The 18,796-nt window shown below is 49.2% G+C and overlaps 1 protein-coding gene and 1 pseudogene across 1 annotated transcript in view; one reads left to right on the top strand and one right to left on the bottom strand.

Moving 5' to 3' along the window:
* Window positions 1-2,095, bottom strand: part of LOC129357030 (chorion-specific transcription factor GCMb-like) — a 7,470-nt gene extending 5,375 nt beyond the window's left edge. Inside the window, 1 exon segment of the mRNA XM_055026552.1 lies at window positions 1,853-2,095. Within this exon segment, the coding sequence (XP_054882527.1) occupies window positions 1,853-1,945 (93 nt within the window). The 5' untranslated portion in view covers window positions 1,946-2,095.
* A 2,303-nt stretch (window positions 2,096-4,398) lies between these two features.
* LOC129357026 (synaptonemal complex protein 2-like) lies at window positions 4,399-17,564 on the top strand (annotated as a pseudogene).
* Window positions 17,565-18,796: the final 1,232 nt, after the last annotated feature.

Here is an 18,796-nt window from a genome sequence, read left to right as displayed (position 1 = left end):
CTGGTTCTGGTTCTGGTTCTGCTGGAGCTTTCTCCCTCTTAATGCAGTTTTTTTCTGCAATTTTGCCACATGCTGGTCCAATAACGATGCAGTATTCATACTGGACCTGATGTTCTGGTTACTAGGATACAACTGGGTCGAACAGAACCAAGACGGGTTGACTGGATCCAGTGTTGCGGAACTTCAGCTGGAGGTTTTGGACCTTCGTGGCTCACATGTGACCCGACCCAGACAGCTGGTTCTGATGTCACCATTACAGCTGAGCTGCAGGAGGCCGGGCCAAAGCCAGAACCAGAACCAGAACCAGAACTCAGGGGCAGGAGTTCAGCACAAAGTCATAGAAAAGAGCCGAGTTGGTTTGATGATGATGATAATAATAATAATAATAATAATAATAATAATAATAAAAAAAATAATAATAATAATAATAATAATAATAATAATAATAATAATAATTATAATTATAATGAATGTTATTGTTATTATTATATATTAATATTATATTATTATTGTTGTTGTTATAATAATAATAATAATAATAATAATAATAATAATAATAATAATAATATATTATATTATATTATTTTAATATACTAATAATAGTAATTGTTATTATTATTATTTTATTTTTATTCTTTACAATTTTCCGATCAAACACAATTTAATTATTAAAAACCGAAATGAATATTTTCATTTTTATTGTAAGTTTTTCTATTTGTTTTGTGTCTTTTCTTTAAGCGGTTGGTTCTGGTTCTGGTTCTGGTTCTGGTTCTGGTTTGTTTATTTATTATCAGAATTATTTCTTCTTTTTTTTTTTCTCGGTTCTTTTCAAACTTCGGAACCGGATCTGTATTTATTGGACCGCTTCTGGTTCTGAGTGTGAAAACCAGCACTCCAGTTTCGGAACCGAAGCCAGTAACTGGACCGAACCTCATTTATCCACATTCAGTGACTAAAGAAGAATTGATCAAAAATTCAATAATTCAGAAAAACTCCAATAAAATCAAACTAAATGAAAAAGATTTTCGGTCTTTAACTGTTCAGTCCGTTTGGACCGAACTTAGCAGGGTTCGGTCTGTGGCCCAAACTGAACCCGATAAATAAATCAATTCATTCTCAGAATTTATTCTTTAACACTGAAATAAATTCTCGTGGATTTATGGAGTTTGAATAAAATGGTTCCGGTTCTTCGCGGTCGGTTCGGGTTCTGTTCAGGCGCCCTGAGCGGTTCTGGTTCTGACTCGTTTTGGTTTGAATTTTTATCCTGATTCTTGTTGTATTATCTGTCCTCCGAACCGGACCGAACCGAACCAAAGCGGGTTTTAGCAGCAGAAGTTTTTCTGTTCCGCTTTGGATTCGGTTCTGATTCGGACCCAAAACATTCCGTTCTTATGGATTTAATCAGAACATTTGGATCCGAGGAGGAACGAGATTAAAAACCTTCAAACTATTATTATTATTATTATTAATAAGTCAAATTATTATTACGTAATAATAAAAATAATCCAAGACAAAATAATGTAAAGTTCTTAAAAACTGTTCATTTCTTTGATTGGCTTAATAATAATAAAATAATAATAATAATAATAATAAATAATAATAATAATAATAATAATAATAATAATAACTGTCGTTATTATTATTGTTTATTAAATTTATTTAAAATAATAACAACAATAATAACTTTTATTATTATTGTTATTATTATTATTTCTTAAAGCGTACGGTTATATTTATCCCAGTTATTCATCAGTTCTGGAAACAGAACCTGGTTTTGGCCCGGTTCTGGCCCGGTTTTGGCCCGGCTCTGGCCCGGTTCTGGCCCGGCTCTGGCCCGGTTCGGGCTCGGTACCTGCGGTAGTTTGGGGTCGTTGATGTCCCAGTTCAGCTTCATCCCGACCGAACAGACACAGTCCGCCTCGTCTCTCTGCTCCCCCCGGGACATGATGCCGGTACCGGTACCGGCTCTGCTGCTCCCTCTGGGTTACGTCCTCGTCCTGGTCCCGGTTGTGGTCGCGGTTCTGGTCCCGGCTCTCGGCCCGGCTGGAAGGTAAGCCTGTCAGAACCGAACCGCAGACAGATGAAGCGGCTCGCAGCGCAGCAGGTAAGAAGTGAGAGCAGGTGAGATCAGGACAGGGAGGGGGAGAGGGGGACAGGGGGCGGGTCAGAACCAGAACCTCTTCAGGACTTTCAGCAGAACCTCACCTGATCAGGTGGCACAGCGACTGGGTCCGACCCGGTTCGGCCGGAGATCTGGCTGCGCAGGTGAGTGTGGAGGTTCAGGTGAAGGTTTGTTTTGTAAACTCGAGATTGTTTTGACCAAAACAAACAAACTCATTAGTCAACAATTACAGAACCAGAACCAGAGGAGCTGGTCCACCTGCGGGTCCCGCCTGGTTCCGAACTCATGCACTCGGTTCTGATGGCAGAGCCGTTTCTAGAGCGCAGCACAAACTGGAGACCGAACCGGGTCAGGTCCGAACCGGATCAGGTCCGAACCGGTCAGCTATGAAAGCTGTTCATTAATAAAGAATCAAATTTGAGGATGTTTTAATAAACAGTTTTGATCCATTTAGTTTTTTAGTGACGTAACAGTAATTACGTCATACTCATCCATGTTGACTGATGATGAAGATGTTTGCTCCTCTTCATCACGTCCTAGCAGCTGATTGGTCAGCAGCTCAGCTCCTGTGCAGGTGTTGACCAATCACAGGCCTCAGCGAGACATCCTGCTGATTTATTGATACTATTAATAATCATAATTATTGTTATTATTATTTGGCTCCGCAAATAAAGAAACATCTGAAACTGTTTTAAATGTTGTGAATAAATTTGAGTCATATTTTTGTGTAATAAGGAAACATTATGAGTCATCATGTGAAAATATTCCCACTTATGAATTATGTGGGAAAACAAACATGGCTCCTCATCCATACGTCATCGTCTCTGTGTCGCGTCATAATTATTCCCCACAGAAACAAAAAGTCCTGGATTTTAGTTATTTTACAGGATCCGTTTAAAGTCGAGTTTAGTTTCACTTTCAGGTTTTGATGTAAAGATGTCAGTAAAACCTGAAAGATTAATTTCTTCATTTGATTTCAATCAGGTGAATCCCGATGCATTATGGGAAAAAAACCTGCTTGTTTCCCAGCATAAAGTTTTAGTTCAACTTTAAATTTTAAACTTTCAGCTCTTTTCTGTTTTTTTTCATGCTTTAAAATGTTCTCAAACTGTTAAAATATGATTCATCTGATTCATATTCATCCCAGATGTTTTATTTATTAACTTGTTTCTTTATTTATTTAAATGTCAAATTTTAAAATCTTAAAGTAGCAACTATATTACAATTTAAATCAAACTTAGTTGATTTAATTCTACTTTTACTTCATTCCATTATTTTGTACTAAATATGACAGAATATTCATGAAACAAGTCTGATTGATTATCACCTATTGATCATGATATCCCTCCGCCGGGCCTGAACTACTTTGTGTCCTCCGCTGCGCGGCCCCGAGGCTGATGAGTTCATTAAGTGCAGCTGTGTGCGCGCTCCCGACACCCTGAGTGCACGGAGAGGAGAGGAGACGGGTGCGCGCGATGGTGAGCCAGCAGTTTTATTGATCTTTGCTCTCATTGATTATTGAAGATGATGAGATCCGTGAACGTTCTCTGAAGCTCCGTGAACGTTCTCTGAAGCTCCGTGAACGTTCTCTGAAGCTCCGTGAACGTTCTCTGAAGCTCCGTGAACGTTCTCTGAAGCTCCGTGAACGTTCTCTGAAGCTCCGTGAACGTTCTCTGAAGCTCCGTGAACGTTCTCTGAAGCTCCGTGAACGTTCTCTGAAGCTCCGTGAACGTCCAGCAGGAGAGGATCCGGACAAACATCTCCTGTCCAGGCGGCCTCCGCTGTTCCGCCCCATTCATTCATTCATTCATTCATTCATTCATTCATTCATTCATTCATTCATTCATTCATTCATTCATTCATTCACGGATCTGTCTGCTCCACGCGCTGCGGCCCGTTTTCACCTTTCTGGACCAGCTGTCTTTGTCTCGGCTCTCTGCCGCCCCCTGCTGTCTGCAGCCCAACATCACACCTGATCTCAGCAGAGCTGCGGGAACGCCACCCAGGTTCCCCGGTTCGGTTCCCGGTTCGGTTCCCCGGTTCGGTTCCTCAAAGTTTGCATCTTTCGTGGCATCAGAGAGTCGGAACCACGAAGGAATGAACATCCAGAATCTGATCAATAACTGATCAATAACTGATCATAACTGGTGGATCTCCAGTAGATTTCAGTGACGCTGTTGTTCTGTCGCACGGCGCCCCCTGCTGGTGTCGGCAGATTCACATGTTTGTGTTTTCAGGCTTTGGGTTTTTCTGTGTGTGAAATAATCTGTGAATGAGTCAGTGTGTGTGTTCTGGATGAAACCAGATGATTGTGTTTCTGTCCCAGTTTGAGCTCCAGATGGACGACTGTTTGCTTCGTGGCGATTCGTCTCAACTTGTTTCTCTGCTTCACTATGAAGGACTGAGCAGCTCCACCCTCACCAGGCTGCACCTCCTGCTTACCAAGGTAACGGCAGGCTCTCTGGGAGGAGGAGCCGCAGGGGGCCATGATGGGGCGGGGCCATGAGGGGCGTGGTCTGCAGTGTTGGGTCTTTCCTGCATCAGGTCAACACATCAACAAAAAGCCCATCATCCTCTGTTTGTGCAGAACCTTTAGTCCGGTCCAGAGAACCCGTCCAGATCATTCTGGAGCTCTGGGAGTTCATCCTATAATGACCTCCTCTTCCTCTTCCTCCTCCTCTTCCTCTTCCTCCTCCTCTTCCTCTTCCTCCTCCTCTTCCTCTTCCTCAGCTGTTCTGGAGGAGAGGCTCATCTAAAACATGCAGAGCAAGGGGGGCCTGAGGACTGGAACCGGGAAGCTCTGGCTTCCAGTGAGCCAGGTGGCGCTAAGTAAAGCTACATAGAGCTAGGTGCTGCTAGGTGCCACTAGGTGGCGCTAAGTAAAGCTACATAGAGCTAGGTGCTGCTAGGTGCCACTAGGTGGCGCTAAGTAAAGCTACATAGAGCTAGGTGCCACTAGGTGGCGCTAAGTAAAGCTACATAGAGCTAGGTGCCACTAGGTGGCGCTAAGTAAAGCTACATAGAGCTAGGTGCCACTAGGTGGCGCTAAGTAAAGCTACATAAAGCTAGGTGCTGCTAGGTGCCACTAGGTGGCGCTAAGTAAAGCTACATAGAGCTAGGTGCTGCTAGGTGGCGCTAAGTAAAGCTACATAGAGCTAGGTGCTGCTAGGTGCCACTAGGTGGCGCTAAGTAAAGCTACATAGAGCTAGGTGCCACTAGGTGGCGCTAAGTAAAGCTACATAGAGCTAGGTGCTGCTAGGTGCCACTAGGTGGCGCTAAGTAAAGCTACATAGAGCTAGGTGCTGCTAGGTGCCACTAGGTGGCGCTAAGTAAAGCTACATAGAGCTAGGTGCCACTAGGTGGCGCTAAGTAAAGCTACATAGAGCTAGGTGCCACTAGGTGGCGCTAAGTAAAGCTACATAGAGCTAGGTGCCACTAGGTGGCGCTAAGTAAAGCTACATAAAGCTAGGTGCTGCTAGGTGCCACTAGGTGGCGCTAAGTAAAGCTACATAGAGCTAGGTGCTGCTAGGTGGCGCTAAGTAAAGCTACATAGAGCTAGGTGCCGCTAGGTGGCGCTAAGTAAAGCTACATAGAGCTAGGTGCTGCTAGGTGGCGCTAAGTAAAGCTACATAGAGCTAGGTGCTGCTAGGTGGCGCTAAGTAAAGCTACATAGAGCTAGGTGCTGCTAGGTGGCGCTAAGTAAAGCTACATAAAGCTAGGTGCTGCTAGGTGCCACTAGGTGGCGCTAAGTAAAGCTACATAGAGCTAGGTGCTGCTAGGTGGCGCTAAGTAAAGCTACATAGAGCTAGGTGCCACTAGGTGGCGCTAAGTAAAGCTACATAAAGCTAGGTGCTGCTAGGTGGCGCTAAGTAAAGCTACATAAAGCTAGGTGCCTAGGTGGCGCTAAGTAAAGCTACATAGAGCTAGGTGCTGCTAGGTGCCACTAGGTGGCGCTAAGTAAAGCTACATAGAGCTAGGTGCCACTAGGTGGCGCTAAGTAAAGCTACATAGAGCTAGGTGCCACTAGGTGGCGCTAAGTAAAGCTACATAGAGCTAGGTGCCACTAGGTGGCGCTAAGTAAAGCTACATAAAGCTAGGTGCTGCTAGGTGCCACTAGGTGGCGCTAAGTAAAGCTACATAGAGCTAGGTGCTGCTAGGTGGCGCTAAGTAAAGCTACATAGAGCTAGGTGCTGCTAGGTGCCACTAGGTGGCGCTAAGTAAAGCTACATAGAGCTAGGTGCCACTAGGTGGCGCTAAGTAAAGCTACATAGAGCTAGGTGCTGCTAGGTGCCACTAGGTGGCGCTAAGTAAAGCTACATAGAGCTAGGTGCTGCTAGGTGCCACTAGGTGGCGCTAAGTAAAGCTACATAGAGCTAGGTGCCACTAGGTGGCGCTAAGTAAAGCTACATAGAGCTAGGTGCCACTAGGTGGCGCTAAGTAAAGCTACATAGAGCTAGGTGCCACTAGGTGGCGCTAAGTAAAGCTACATAAAGCTAGGTGCTGCTAGGTGCCACTAGGTGGCGCTAAGTAAAGCTACATAGAGCTAGGTGCTGCTAGGTGGCGCTAAGTAAAGCTACATAGAGCTAGGTGCCGCTAGGTGGCGCTAAGTAAAGCTACATAGAGCTAGGTGCTGCTAGGTGGCGCTAAGTAAAGCTACATAGAGCTAGGTGCTGCTAGGTGGCGCTAAGTAAAGCTACATAGAGCTAGGTGCTGCTAGGTGGCGCTAAGTAAAGCTACATAAAGCTAGGTGCTGCTAGGTGCCACTAGGTGGCGCTAAGTAAAGCTACATAGAGCTAGGTGCTGCTAGGTGGCGCTAAGTAAAGCTACATAGAGCTAGGTGCCACTAGGTGGCGCTAAGTAAAGCTACATAAAGCTAGGTGCTGCTAGGTGGCGCTAAGTAAAGCTACATAGAGCTAGGTGCCACTAGGTGGCGCTAAGTAAAGCTACATAGAGCTAGGTGCTGCTAGGTGGCGCTAAGTAAAGCTACATAGAGCTAGGTGCTGCTAGGTGGCGCTAGGTAGCACCATGGTTAGGTCCAGGTGGGCTGCATTGCTGTGTTGCTGGTTGCTGCTCAGACATGGCGATTGTGTTTCAGGAGCTGCACAGCAGGGGGTTCTGCAGGGTTCTGGTCTTGTTGAAATCTGTATCGATTCTGTCGGAGAACAAGGAGGACCTGGAGACTCTGGTCAACCTCGGCCTGACTGCTAAGGTAACCAGCGATCTGATTCATCGGTCGTCTTCTGTGCTGCTCTCACCTTTCTGTTGTTGCTCAGGTGATGTTATGGTTCGAAGCTGTTCACGACCTGCTGACCTCCGACCTCCAGGAAGGCTCCACCACCCTGATGGCCCTTACAGAGGAGTTCTTTGACTACTTCCTGGTGAGCAGCATCACTCCAGAATGTCTCCTGAGTTCCTCTTGGCAGCAGGTTTCAGGTCAACATCTGGACTGAGTTCCAGTGTTCACCGATTCCAGAACGCCTCCCTGCATCCGGTGCGTCGCTGACCAGTGAGACCAGTGAGACCAGTGAGGGAGAACCAGCGGTGGTCTCACTGGTCTCACTGCTCATCCTGGACAGGGAGGATTTAGAAGCAGTTATTAATCATCAAAACCTTTTTATGCAGAAAAATGATTTTATTTTCTGATTGTATCATTCACTGGTTACATGATGATCATGTTCAGAATTGTTGCTAGATCCCCGTCAGACACATCAGACTCTGTTGGACCCACCAGATGGTTCTGATGGGGAACCGACTGGGTCGAATCATTGGCTTTTAGAACACAAAGCACCAGTTTTATAAAACACTTTAAATTGTTCTGGTTAAAAACCTTTGGGTTTTTTAGCACTCAAAGGAACGTTGTGATTTTTTGGTCTGCATAAACCAAACACCTACTTTATTGATCCTGTCTGAGGATCCATGAAGGTTCTCTCAGACTTTAGTCGAATTGAATAAAAGTGTCACGTAATAAAGAAGAAGTCCACCTTGACTTGGACTAGGTCCAAAGTTTCAAATATCTTCAAGATGCCCAACAGCCGAGACCTACAGCAGACACCCAGAGTCTGTCAAAGTCTCAGCTGGTTCTGTGAGTCAAAAGCTGCTTGTTGGGCATTGCCTATAGTAGCTGAAGCAACTCAGCAGATCCAGACCCGACACAGATTCCAGCGTGTAGCGGTTTGGTGAAACTAGTCTGGACTTGGTGCAGTAGTGTCACGGTTGAAGAGATGCTGTAGAAGGACAGAATTCCTGCTTCATGATCCAGATACACGCCTATCCTAGAACACGGAGGTTCTGGGAGGTCAAGGCTCCTACCATCGTGGATGTATTTATTATTGTGACAATATAAGGCCCACGACATCCTGTTATCTCCAAATCCACTGGTTCCTCCTGCTCTGATGATGTGTTTGTATGCCACTGCCACAGAGACGATCCCACTCCACTCCACCTCCCAGTAACAGCGTCCAGTCAGACCTTCTCTGCTCAGGACCTGAAACCGGTCTGTGAATCTCTCCAGATGATTCGGGTACGACTGCTTTTTCTTTCCTCTTGTCACTCTCATGTTCTGTCCAGACAGAACCAACATTTTATTAGCTGTGTTGGGATCCAAGATGAGCCGACATGCATACGGTAAAAACTCCGTTCTCGTCTTGGGTTGTCCTGGTGTGTGAATTGGTGCTGCTGGAGGTAAAACCTTGAAACTTATCTAGTGATGGGTAACCCAGTGGTGGTGTAAAAGTGTTTTCACGCTTTGTCAGGTCTGATGTTTGACCTTTAGATGGATCTGGTGTTGGGTACGTTGGTAAGGAAAGCTTGGAGTGATTCTGTGGGGAACCTCTGGGTGGAGACACATTGAACTCGGTCGGTGCAGGGAAAGCTGCTGCTTGTCTTGGACTCACTTGATGTGTAAATTGGTGCTGTTGGTACAATACTTGAGTCTTTGGTGTTTGGTAAACTGCTGGAGATAAAAGTGTGGCCTCTTCTGACGTTGGAGGCTTGGGGCCCTTCTGCAGGTGACGTCCTGGTGTTGGACATGTTGATTTGAATATCTTGGACTCCCGAGAAGATCTGTAATATTGTTCCATCGGTATAATGTTGGAGAAAGCTGAAGGCATGAGGACCTTGTCATCAAATGATTTCATTGGTGCAGTCTTGGACTTGGCGAGGGGTGGAGGACCAGGCGGTGCTGAATCCTTGGGCCTCTCTGGTTTTGGGTGAATTTTTGGTGGCAACTCCAAGGAACCAACTTTGGGGAGTACTGCTGGTGGTGATGATGGGATGATCCCATGGTGAGCTGGTGGATGTGGAAGGACTGGTGTAGTCCTGGTGATCCTGGGTCCATTGCTGTAGTTTCTGAATTAGCTCAGTGACAGCATATGTTATCTGCTTAAAGTAGTTTGGAGACCGAATAGTGCTGGCTGAGTCAGTAGATGGACCCAGTGATACCAGAGAGGGGTACCTCTGTAGGAACTGGACGTGGTCCTCAGTGAGTGCCAGCTTCTCCAGCTCATGATCTCTCCTGGTCAGTCCGAGATTTCCTGCTGGACTCTGCTGAAACTCTTCAACCTGCCTCATTTCGGCTTCCTGCTGGGATCCGATCAGCTGTTGGACGTCACAGCTTCTGTGGACCAGGAGCTGCAGCAGCTGTTTGAACATTGCCTGGATGTTCTGCACCGTGTGGCTGGCGGAGCTGGCGATGGCGTCGCCCTCCTTCTGAAGCAGCTTCAGGGCCTTCTCTCGCTCCTGGACTCTGCCAGATGTCCTGCCATCTCGGTCCGAGTTCTTGCTGCCACTCGGTTCTCTCTGCTGCAGCAGAGACGGTGTCATGACCTTTGTGTGCGTCCATAGAGCAGAGGAAGCAAATGGTGGACTGGTCGCTGCGGCAGAAGATCTCCTTCATTTATTGTGCAGGGAGCAGATGTTCTCCTGCATCTCTGCAGAGGCTGTGACCAGCTTATGGGTCTTAAAAGCTGGAGAGTCGTAGTGAGGCTGGAGGTGGAGGTCACAGTAGGAGGCCAGGCACTGCAGGCAGGACTTGGTGGCTTCATCTTCCTCCCAGTGCAGAAGTCACAACTCACATCTCCAGGTCCAACGTACTGATGAAGACGAGGAGCATCTCTGAGCGCGATCTTCTTTATTTCCTCCACCAGCTCTGCTAACATGATGTTCTTTCCCACAACTGGTCTGGGTATGAAGACCTCCCTGCACTGAGGGCAGCTGTAAACCGCCTTCTGGTCCTGCTCTTTCCAGTGGTTTTTGATGCACTCGGAGCAGTAGTTGTGTCCACAGGGAATGGTCACTGGATCCTTTAGTAGATCCAGACAGATGGAACACCTCAGTATGTGTTGGTCCAGTGAAATCCCCTGCTGAGCCATTCTTCCTCCTTCACAGCAGAACAGAACCTGAAGTCTGAGCTGCTGCTGTCGACTCGACTGCGTCACTGAACAGCGGAGCTGGCAGGGCGAAGCTGGCAGGGCGGAGCTGGCAGGGCGGAGCTGGCAGGGCGGAGCTGGCAGGGCGGAGCTGGCAGGCGGAGCTGGCAGGGCGGAGCTTTCTGGCCCGACTGCATTCCATGTAGAGGACTGACTGGAGACCAGAGCTGGACTGGTCTCAGGTCTCATCCGCTCTGGTCTTCAACCCAGTGTAGTCAGGCAGAGTAAAAGGAAACACTTACTCTTCTTCTCAGCAGAAAATAATGAAGTGGAGCCAGAACCATGGAGAATGGACCTCAGAACTGCTGACACGATGTCACTCTGAACAGGTTGAGCTTCATTCCAGGAGGATGACGGCTGTCGGTTCAGGCTTCCGGAGTCTGAAACCACCTGAGAACCTGCAGCAACAAGATGGAACCAGATGGGTTGGGTCGGGCTTACTTCCATAAACCAATCCGAACCAGAACCAACAGGTTTTCTATCAGAACTGTTTCCTCTGCCGGTGAACCGCTGCAGGCCAGCCTGTCCGCCGGGCCTGTCCCTGTCCACTGGACCTGTCCACTGGGCCTGTCCGCTGGACCTGTCCCTGTCCGCTGGGCCTGTCCCTGTCCGCTGGGCCTGTCCCTGTCCACTGGGCCTGTCCCTGTCTGCCGGGTGGGCCGGTGTCACCAGCCCTGTGGGTTCTGGGTCCTGCTGGTGACCCAGTCTGATGACATGATGGGGCCTGGAGTCCAATAAGCACATGGCTGATGAGTTCCCATTGATGTTCCCATAAACTGTTCCCTCCGTCATGAAGGTGGAGCTTAAACTCTGAGAGGTTCCCTCAGCATGATCCATCTTAAACACCTGCTAACAAATAAAATATCAAATTCAATTTTATTTGTATAGCACCTTCCAGCAACAAGGCAGTTCAAAGAGCTTTACATCATAACAATACAAAGTCAATGACTGAAACATTTAGAGAAACATCAGATCATTGATTGTTTCATTGATTATGAAACAATCAATGATCAACTCTGAGCAGCTGCTCTGCTCTTATTCCAGATTCCAGATAGAAGCTGAATGCTGGCGGCGTCACGCCCTCTGACCTCTGACCTCTGAACTGCTCTGTCTGGTGTTCAGCAATTAGCCAGAGCCAACAGACAGTAAACACTGCACCGTTTCCGTCTGGCTGAGTGAAGCTGTTGGATGCAGCTAATGTTAGCTAAACGATCACTAGCTGCTCCATGTCTGCAAATCATGTTTGGCTAACAATGCTAATGTTGTTACCTAGGTTACGTAGTTTATTGGGTAATTTACATGAGGGATGAATGATCCTGTCATTTCTGTGCAGAAGTCGAGTTTGTGTTGATTTCCACAAATATTAAACAGTAAATATTAGTAACAATGTATCTATATTAGAAATATCCAGATAGTCCAGAAACTGAAATGGGTCTGCAGCAGGTCAGAAGGAAATCATCATGACTTTTGATTTGTCTTCATTATTTTCTTGGTTCCGGGATGATTCCTAACGATCCGGGTTCTGGGTTCGTTCTCTCAGGTCTAGTCCTGGAACTGGAAACCTTCCTCTGGGTGGGTTCTGGTCCTCTGGGTGGGTTCTGGTCCTCTGGGTGGGTTCTGGTCCTCTGGGTGGGTTCTGATTGTGGTCCGTTTGTCTCTCAGCTCCTGGCCCAGGGCCTCTCCCAGGTCCGGTTGGTTCTGGTTCCTATGTTGGTTCTGCTGCTCAGGTGTCTAACGCCACTGCCTCCTCTAGCTGCCCAGCTGTCTGTGCTGCTGCTTCACCTGGCTCACCTGGCTCTGGATGGCGGAGTTCACTTCCCTCTGCGACTGGAGGTAACCATGATAACCCTAAAGCACGCTGCTGCCCCCTGCTGGTGAAACCGTGAAGCCCCTCTCTGCTTTCAGGCCATCAGAACCTTAACAGCATCCTGGAGTCCCTGAGCCGGCAGCAGAGGAGGCTGATCCAGAACGACCAGGACCAGAACCTGTGAGGCTTCTCTTGGGTCCCAACCTTCAAGTTGGGTCAGTGAGTGGATGCTGAGCTCACCTGTGGATATTTACCTGCAGGTCTCGGCTGGCGGCTGCTGTGGTGACGGTTGGAGGTGAGCTTGATCTGTTCAATGTTTTGGATGGTTCCGAGTAGAGATGAGGACCGCTGACCCGTGGTCCTCTGGGTCAAGAACTTTCCTGCTGCTTTCTGGATCCTGGGGAACTTTGGATCAGGTGATGGAAATGTGTAGAAATGTTCCTTCTTGTTTCAGACTATGAGTTTCAGGTCAGCCTTGTGGAGGCGCTGTGTCGCCTCACGCCGCGCAGAGAGCGTGAGCAGAGAGCCAATCAGTGGTTCGACAGCAGTGACATCAGATCCACCTTCTGTGACATCAGAGACTCCGACTTTGAGGTGGTGAGTGTCTCACTGCTCTGTGTGGACACCTGTCCTACCTGGTTCTGACCTGTCTTCACCTGCAGGACTGCAGACGCTTCCTGAACTTCATTAACCGTTACCATGGAGACCAGAGGAGGTGACATCCCATAATGCAGTTCAGGATTATAGGAACTGCATTAGATCAGATCCAAACTGATTCCTGGTCAGTTTAGGATCTGAGTGAGTTCTAGATGGTCCAGACTAATTCCTGGTGATGTTTGGTTCTGTCCATCAGAGTGTACACCGTCCCCTGCCTGAGAGCCTTCCTCAGCTCCACACAGGTACCAATGTCACTGGACCAGAAGCAGAACTTTGAGCCCGGCTTAGAGCACTGCATCCTGCTGTCTCTGCAGTTGTTCCGACCCAAAGATGAAACGCTGGACAAGTTCTGGATCGACTTCAACGTGGGTTCAGGATGTGTGAGCTTTTTCATCGATGATCCTCAGGTTGGTTCCTCCAGAGGCGTAACTTCCTGAAGGACTGGGGGACATGTCCCCACTAACCCTGGACTAGGGGGACATGTCCCCACCAACATGTCCTGCAGCTCTTTTCCTGGATGTCCTGCACTGTGTGGACAGTAGATGGCAGCAGCTGCAAGCTGAATTCCAAGCAGTAACAACCAGTTGATGCTTTTTAAAATTCCTTTCTGAAACATAAATTGGACATCGTCTCAGTGACCCGGTGGACGGGACGTAACCCGACTGACATGCGCTGTTGCTTTGCATGCAGTCAGGAATGTCCATGGTCAGTACTCACCTGCTGTCCCAACCAGACCCACAAGAGGTTTTGTGTATTTAATATTTGCCATATTAAATGAAGGCAGCAGGACAGAAGGTTGATCAAGCTGTGGACTCAATCAATACAAAGTTTGATTCATTTGGTTTAGACAAAAGTTACTTATTCTGTTTGAAATATTTAATCATGTTTTAATTGTTACAGAATCTCCTGTTTATGTGTCTTGATAAAATCAGTCATAAAAGGCAACTATGTGATTATTCTTAATAAAAATATCACTGATTTATTAAACCATTTTCATCTGTAGGTAAGAATTCAGCAAATATAGGCTGTTCCATAAATTAGGACTGAAAAGTTCATTTGCCAGCATTTCCATCACCAAGTGAGACATTATTGAGATTAATCAGATTACCTCCGTTTTAACATATGTATATTTTCTAGTGTGTTGACTATTTGCTAAAAGGTCATTTTCAAAAGGTAATATTAATCTGACAAGCCTGATCAGGATGTGGTCTGATTTATTGAGACAGACTGTTTGCTGTTTCACACAGGTTTGGGCTTCAATTTAGCTCTGGAAAGAAAAGAAGACTTCCAGTGACTAACCCCAACCCTAAACCCAATCCTAACCTAAACCCAACCCTTACCCTAAACCAATCCTAACCCTAAACCCAATCCTAACCCTAAACCCAATCCTAAACCCAATCCTAACCCTAAACCCAACCCTTACCCTCATCCACCAACCAGCAATACAAAGTCGTCCTTCTGTGGCATTAAGAAAAGCAAGTCTTATGCAGCTCAAACTATCCAGAGGATTTCTTTGTTCTGGTTCTGTGCTGGCCCAACAGGAACCATGGTTTCCTCTGATGGGAACATTAATGAAACATGGAAGGTCTTTAGGGTTCTCCTTGTTGGTAGCTGAAACAATCTGATGTCCTGGTCCGGGTTCTGTTTGTTCTCCAGGGTTTTCTCTGGGACTCCATCCACCTGCAGATGGAGGACGTGGATTATTACAGTCTGAAGTTCAAACAGAAACGGTAAGAAGATGGAAGAACATCTGACAGTGTGACAGAACCTCGGGTTCCTGAAGTTCTTTGTGCAGCATTTCAGGTTGATTAGATTAGCGACAGTGTTGTTTGTAGCACAGAACGGCCTGATGGGGGCAGTATTGTGACTGCATTAACACCATAGTGGTGAAGTCGGCTTCCAGCTCCTGGTTTCCATCAGTGACATCAGCTCGGATGATGATGATGTTTCTGTGGCCTTCATCACTCTTAAGATCCCAGAACTAGAACGAGTAGATCAGAGCCACCATGTGATTATTTTAGTGACATTTGGTTTGTTTGTTTTCCCCATCATCTCCTGGGCAGAGACGGTCCTCTGCATCAGGCTGACCAATCCCATCATACACTGAACACCAGGAGTCACGTGGTGGAGTTGACCTTTGACCCTGAACACCAGCAAGAGCTGGAGGAGCCGCAGGAGAGTCTTCAATGTACTGCTGCGCCACCTGCATGTTGGAACAGCGCCTCCTGCTGGTCACTGCTGCCGGCGGCGTCTGAGCATGAGGCGGAGCTTCATCTGAGGAACTGTTGGGTTTTCAGAAACAGCCCAGTGCATCCGGCGCCGGAGGAGCGGTCCGGACCTCGTCCTCTGCAGACGCGCACTCTCCGGTCCTACAGCCGCAAGAAGCCGCCAAGCAAGAGTCAGCTGAAGAGTGAGTCACGTTCTGCTCAGAACCTCCACCCAGATCACCACCGGACTGCCACAACACCGCCATGTTTACTGCCGGGCCTGGACGGAACGGTCCACGTCTTTATGAACTCATCTGTCTCTCTCCTCAGTTCTACCGCTGTCGTCTCCGAGCAGCGAGGACGAGTCCACCTCCCTGAAGGTGACCCGCCACCGAGCGACCGACCCGATGACCGACGATTGACTGGTTCTAACTCTGAGGTTCTGTTTTGCAGCCTACGGCCTTCAAACCGAGCCGAAGTTCTGTTTGACCAGATGATTCATTCAACTCCTAAGTTCAGCGGTGAGTCAACGGTCAGAGGAACCCGGTGGTGACCGGCTGGTCTTTTGTCCGTCAGAGAGAATCTCTCAGGTTTCTGGTTCAGCTGCTTTCCAGCCACCTGTGGATCCACCTGATGGAGCCGACGGTCCAGAAGTTCACCTGGAGAACCTGGAAGAGCCCCCAACAGGTGACCTGCAGGGGGCGGAGCTTCCGGTGATGCAGCACCTGATGGAGGGACTTGAAGAAGGAAGCAGCTCCCCATCTATCAAGGTTCATTTCTGTTTCTTACTGGAGTCAAACCTGATAGGTTTTTCATGTTTACCTGTTTTTTTCTTCTGCAGGAAAGCCTGAGGAAAAGAGAAGCTGCAGATTCAGGTCTCACCTGTTCATTTACCTGGATGACGGCTGCACTGATAAAACATGTTCAAATCATGATGTTTGATGCTGGGCCCAGTCTGTCCAGAATAACCAACACTCTGAACCACAGGCTACCTGTCGACCAGGCCGAGGCGTCACCCCTCCAAGAGGAAGGCGGAGCCTCTGCAGGACTGGGCGGAGTCTGAGTTGCCAATGAAGGTAGTTCAATGCTAAGTTCTGTTTCTTGAATGTTTCTGATGCTCACCTGGCTGCCCAGGAAAGGAGGTGGAGCCAACAATGGAGGAGGCTAAGCAGAAGGCGGAGCCAGAGTCACACCTGACCTCTGACATCACTGCTGCGTTCAAGTCCCTTCAAAGCCCAGCTGGAGCAGCGCTTCACTGTCTGTAGCCACACTTGCTCTCATCAATGCTCTGCTGCTCATCAATAATCGGTAATTAACGATGCGGATTGATCTCAGGGCTGCTGGCAGGAGGTCCAAGCTGAGGTTCTCGGGTCCCTGAGGGACTGTCAGCAGCATGTGTCCTCACTGCTCACAGCCGTCCACCAGCACAGGTAAGTCTGAAGCTCCGCCCACCTCCACCAGCTCCGCCCACCTCCACAAATCTGCCCGTCATCACGGACGAGTTGTTTGTTCTGTGTGTGGTGTGTGTGTGTGTGTGTGTTCAGGTTGTCGTTGCTGCGGCTTTGAAAACAGTGTAACGGATCATCTGAAGCAACTGGAGCAGAACTCCATCAGTCTGAACTCCATGGATTCTGAGATTCTGGTATGTGGCAGGTTGCTGGTTCTGAACTGGTGTGACTGGTTCCATCCCACTGATGACCACTTCCTGTTTGTCCTGCAGACGTTCTTCCACATGAGATGGAGCAGCTCAGTTCGTTCTGTCAGGAACATCTGAAGAAGTGAGTCTGATGGGTCCTGGTCCGGTTCTCCCTGCTGCAACTGGAGTAGAACCCGGTCCAGAAACCCGGTCCAGATGATCGGCTGGGCCGGAGTAGAAACCCGGTCCAGTTGAACTATAAAGGACGGTTCAGTTGTGATGTTTGGAGCGGACTCCATATAGGGTCCTACGGTGGAGACCAACGAAATGAACGGGTTCTAGACACAAACTGGTTCTGACTAAATTCTGTTGGACGGAGAGGTTCCACAGCGGGTCCTGGAGGACCGGCATCCTGCATGTGTCACTTCCTCCCTGCTGGAGGCAACTTCCTCCTCAGCAGGTCCATGTTCTTCTACTGAGCCGTCATGGATCAGGTGAGTCAAAGCGTGCGGGATGCCGGGCCTCCAGGACCCGCTTTGGGCCCCACTGGGTTCGAGGTTCTCCCAGTGGTCCAGAAAACACTGGGTTGATATGAGCTGTGGGTTCTGGTTCTGCTGGGTCAGAGTTAAGGTTACCTGTGTCCAGATCTTCAGTCTGTTTTCTCCTCAGGTTGAAGATTCTGTACTCCGACCAGCTGAGGACACATTGATCCAAAACCGCTGAAGACTCCGCCATCGACCAGAGAGAAGCAGACATTTTGGATCTGAGTGAGGAAGAGGAGGAGGAGGAGGAGGAGGAGGAAGAGAGGAGGAGGAGGAGAGGAGGAGGAGGAGGAGGAGGAAGAGGAGGAGGAAGAGGAGGAGAAGACCTCCAGCATCTTTTAGTTTCTCATCATTTTCTCTTCTAATCAAACTATTAAAGGCTGAATCTAAACTCTGTGTGATGTTGATGCTGTGCCGGTTTCCATGTGATGTAGGTTGTCGTGGTGCTGATGCTGGTTGCTATGGTGATGCGTGGCGCAGTGGCGACAGCCGGCCACCAGGGGGGAACCTCCATCAAGCCGTATTAACAACCTGACAGCAGGGGGCAGCAGCTGCACCGCAGGGCTGACCCTCCAGAACCAAACCAAACCTGCAGGACACCTGCCGCACAGCGGGGACATCCAGCTGCTGTCCTGCATGTCCCCGTGCTCAGGAACCTGCTGGAGACATGTGCTGGACATGGGGACAGAGCGGGACACCGGTCCCCTACAGCGTCCCCTGCAGCAGGACGCCCCGTCCCCTGCAGCAGGACGCCCCGTCCCTCGCAACAGGACGCCCCGTCCCCCACCCCGTCCCCTGCAGCAGGACGCCCCCGTCCCTCGCACAGGACCCGTCCCTCGCAGCAGCGTCCCGTCCCCACCCTGTCCCCTGCAACAAGACGCCCCCGTCCCTCGCAGCAGGACGCCCCGTCCCTCGCAGCAGGACGCCCCGTCCCTCGCAGCAGGACGCCCCGTCCCCCACCCCGTCCCTGCAGCAGGACGCCCCGTCCCTCGCAACAGGACGCCCCGTCCCTCGCAGCAGGACGCCCGTCCTCGCAACAGGACGCCCCGTCCCTCGCAGCAGGACGCCCGTCCCTCGCAACAGGACGCCCCGTCCCCTGCAGCAGGGACGCCCCGTCCCTCGCAAACAGGACGCCCCGTCCCCTGCAGCAGGAGGCCCCGTCCCTCGCAACAGGACGCCCCGTCCCCTGCAGCAAGGAGCCCCGTCCCTCGCAGCAGGACGCCCCGTCCCTCGCAACAGGACGCCCCGTCCCCTGCAGCAGGACGCCCGTCCCTCGCAGCAGGACGCCCCGTCCCTCGCAGCAGGACGCCCCGTCCCTCGCAGCAGGACGCCCCGTCCCTCGCAACAGGACGCCCCGCCTCACAACAGGACGCCCCGTCCCTCGCAGCAGGACGCCCCG

This window comes from Poeciliopsis prolifica, unplaced genomic scaffold, assembly GCF_027474105.1.
Source record: "Poeciliopsis prolifica strain line A6 unplaced genomic scaffold, Auburn_PproV2 SCAFFOLD219, whole genome shotgun sequence".
NCBI lineage: Eukaryota > Metazoa > Chordata > Actinopteri > Cyprinodontiformes > Poeciliidae > Poeciliopsis > Poeciliopsis prolifica.
This window is presented reverse-complemented; position numbering and strand designations above follow the sequence as displayed.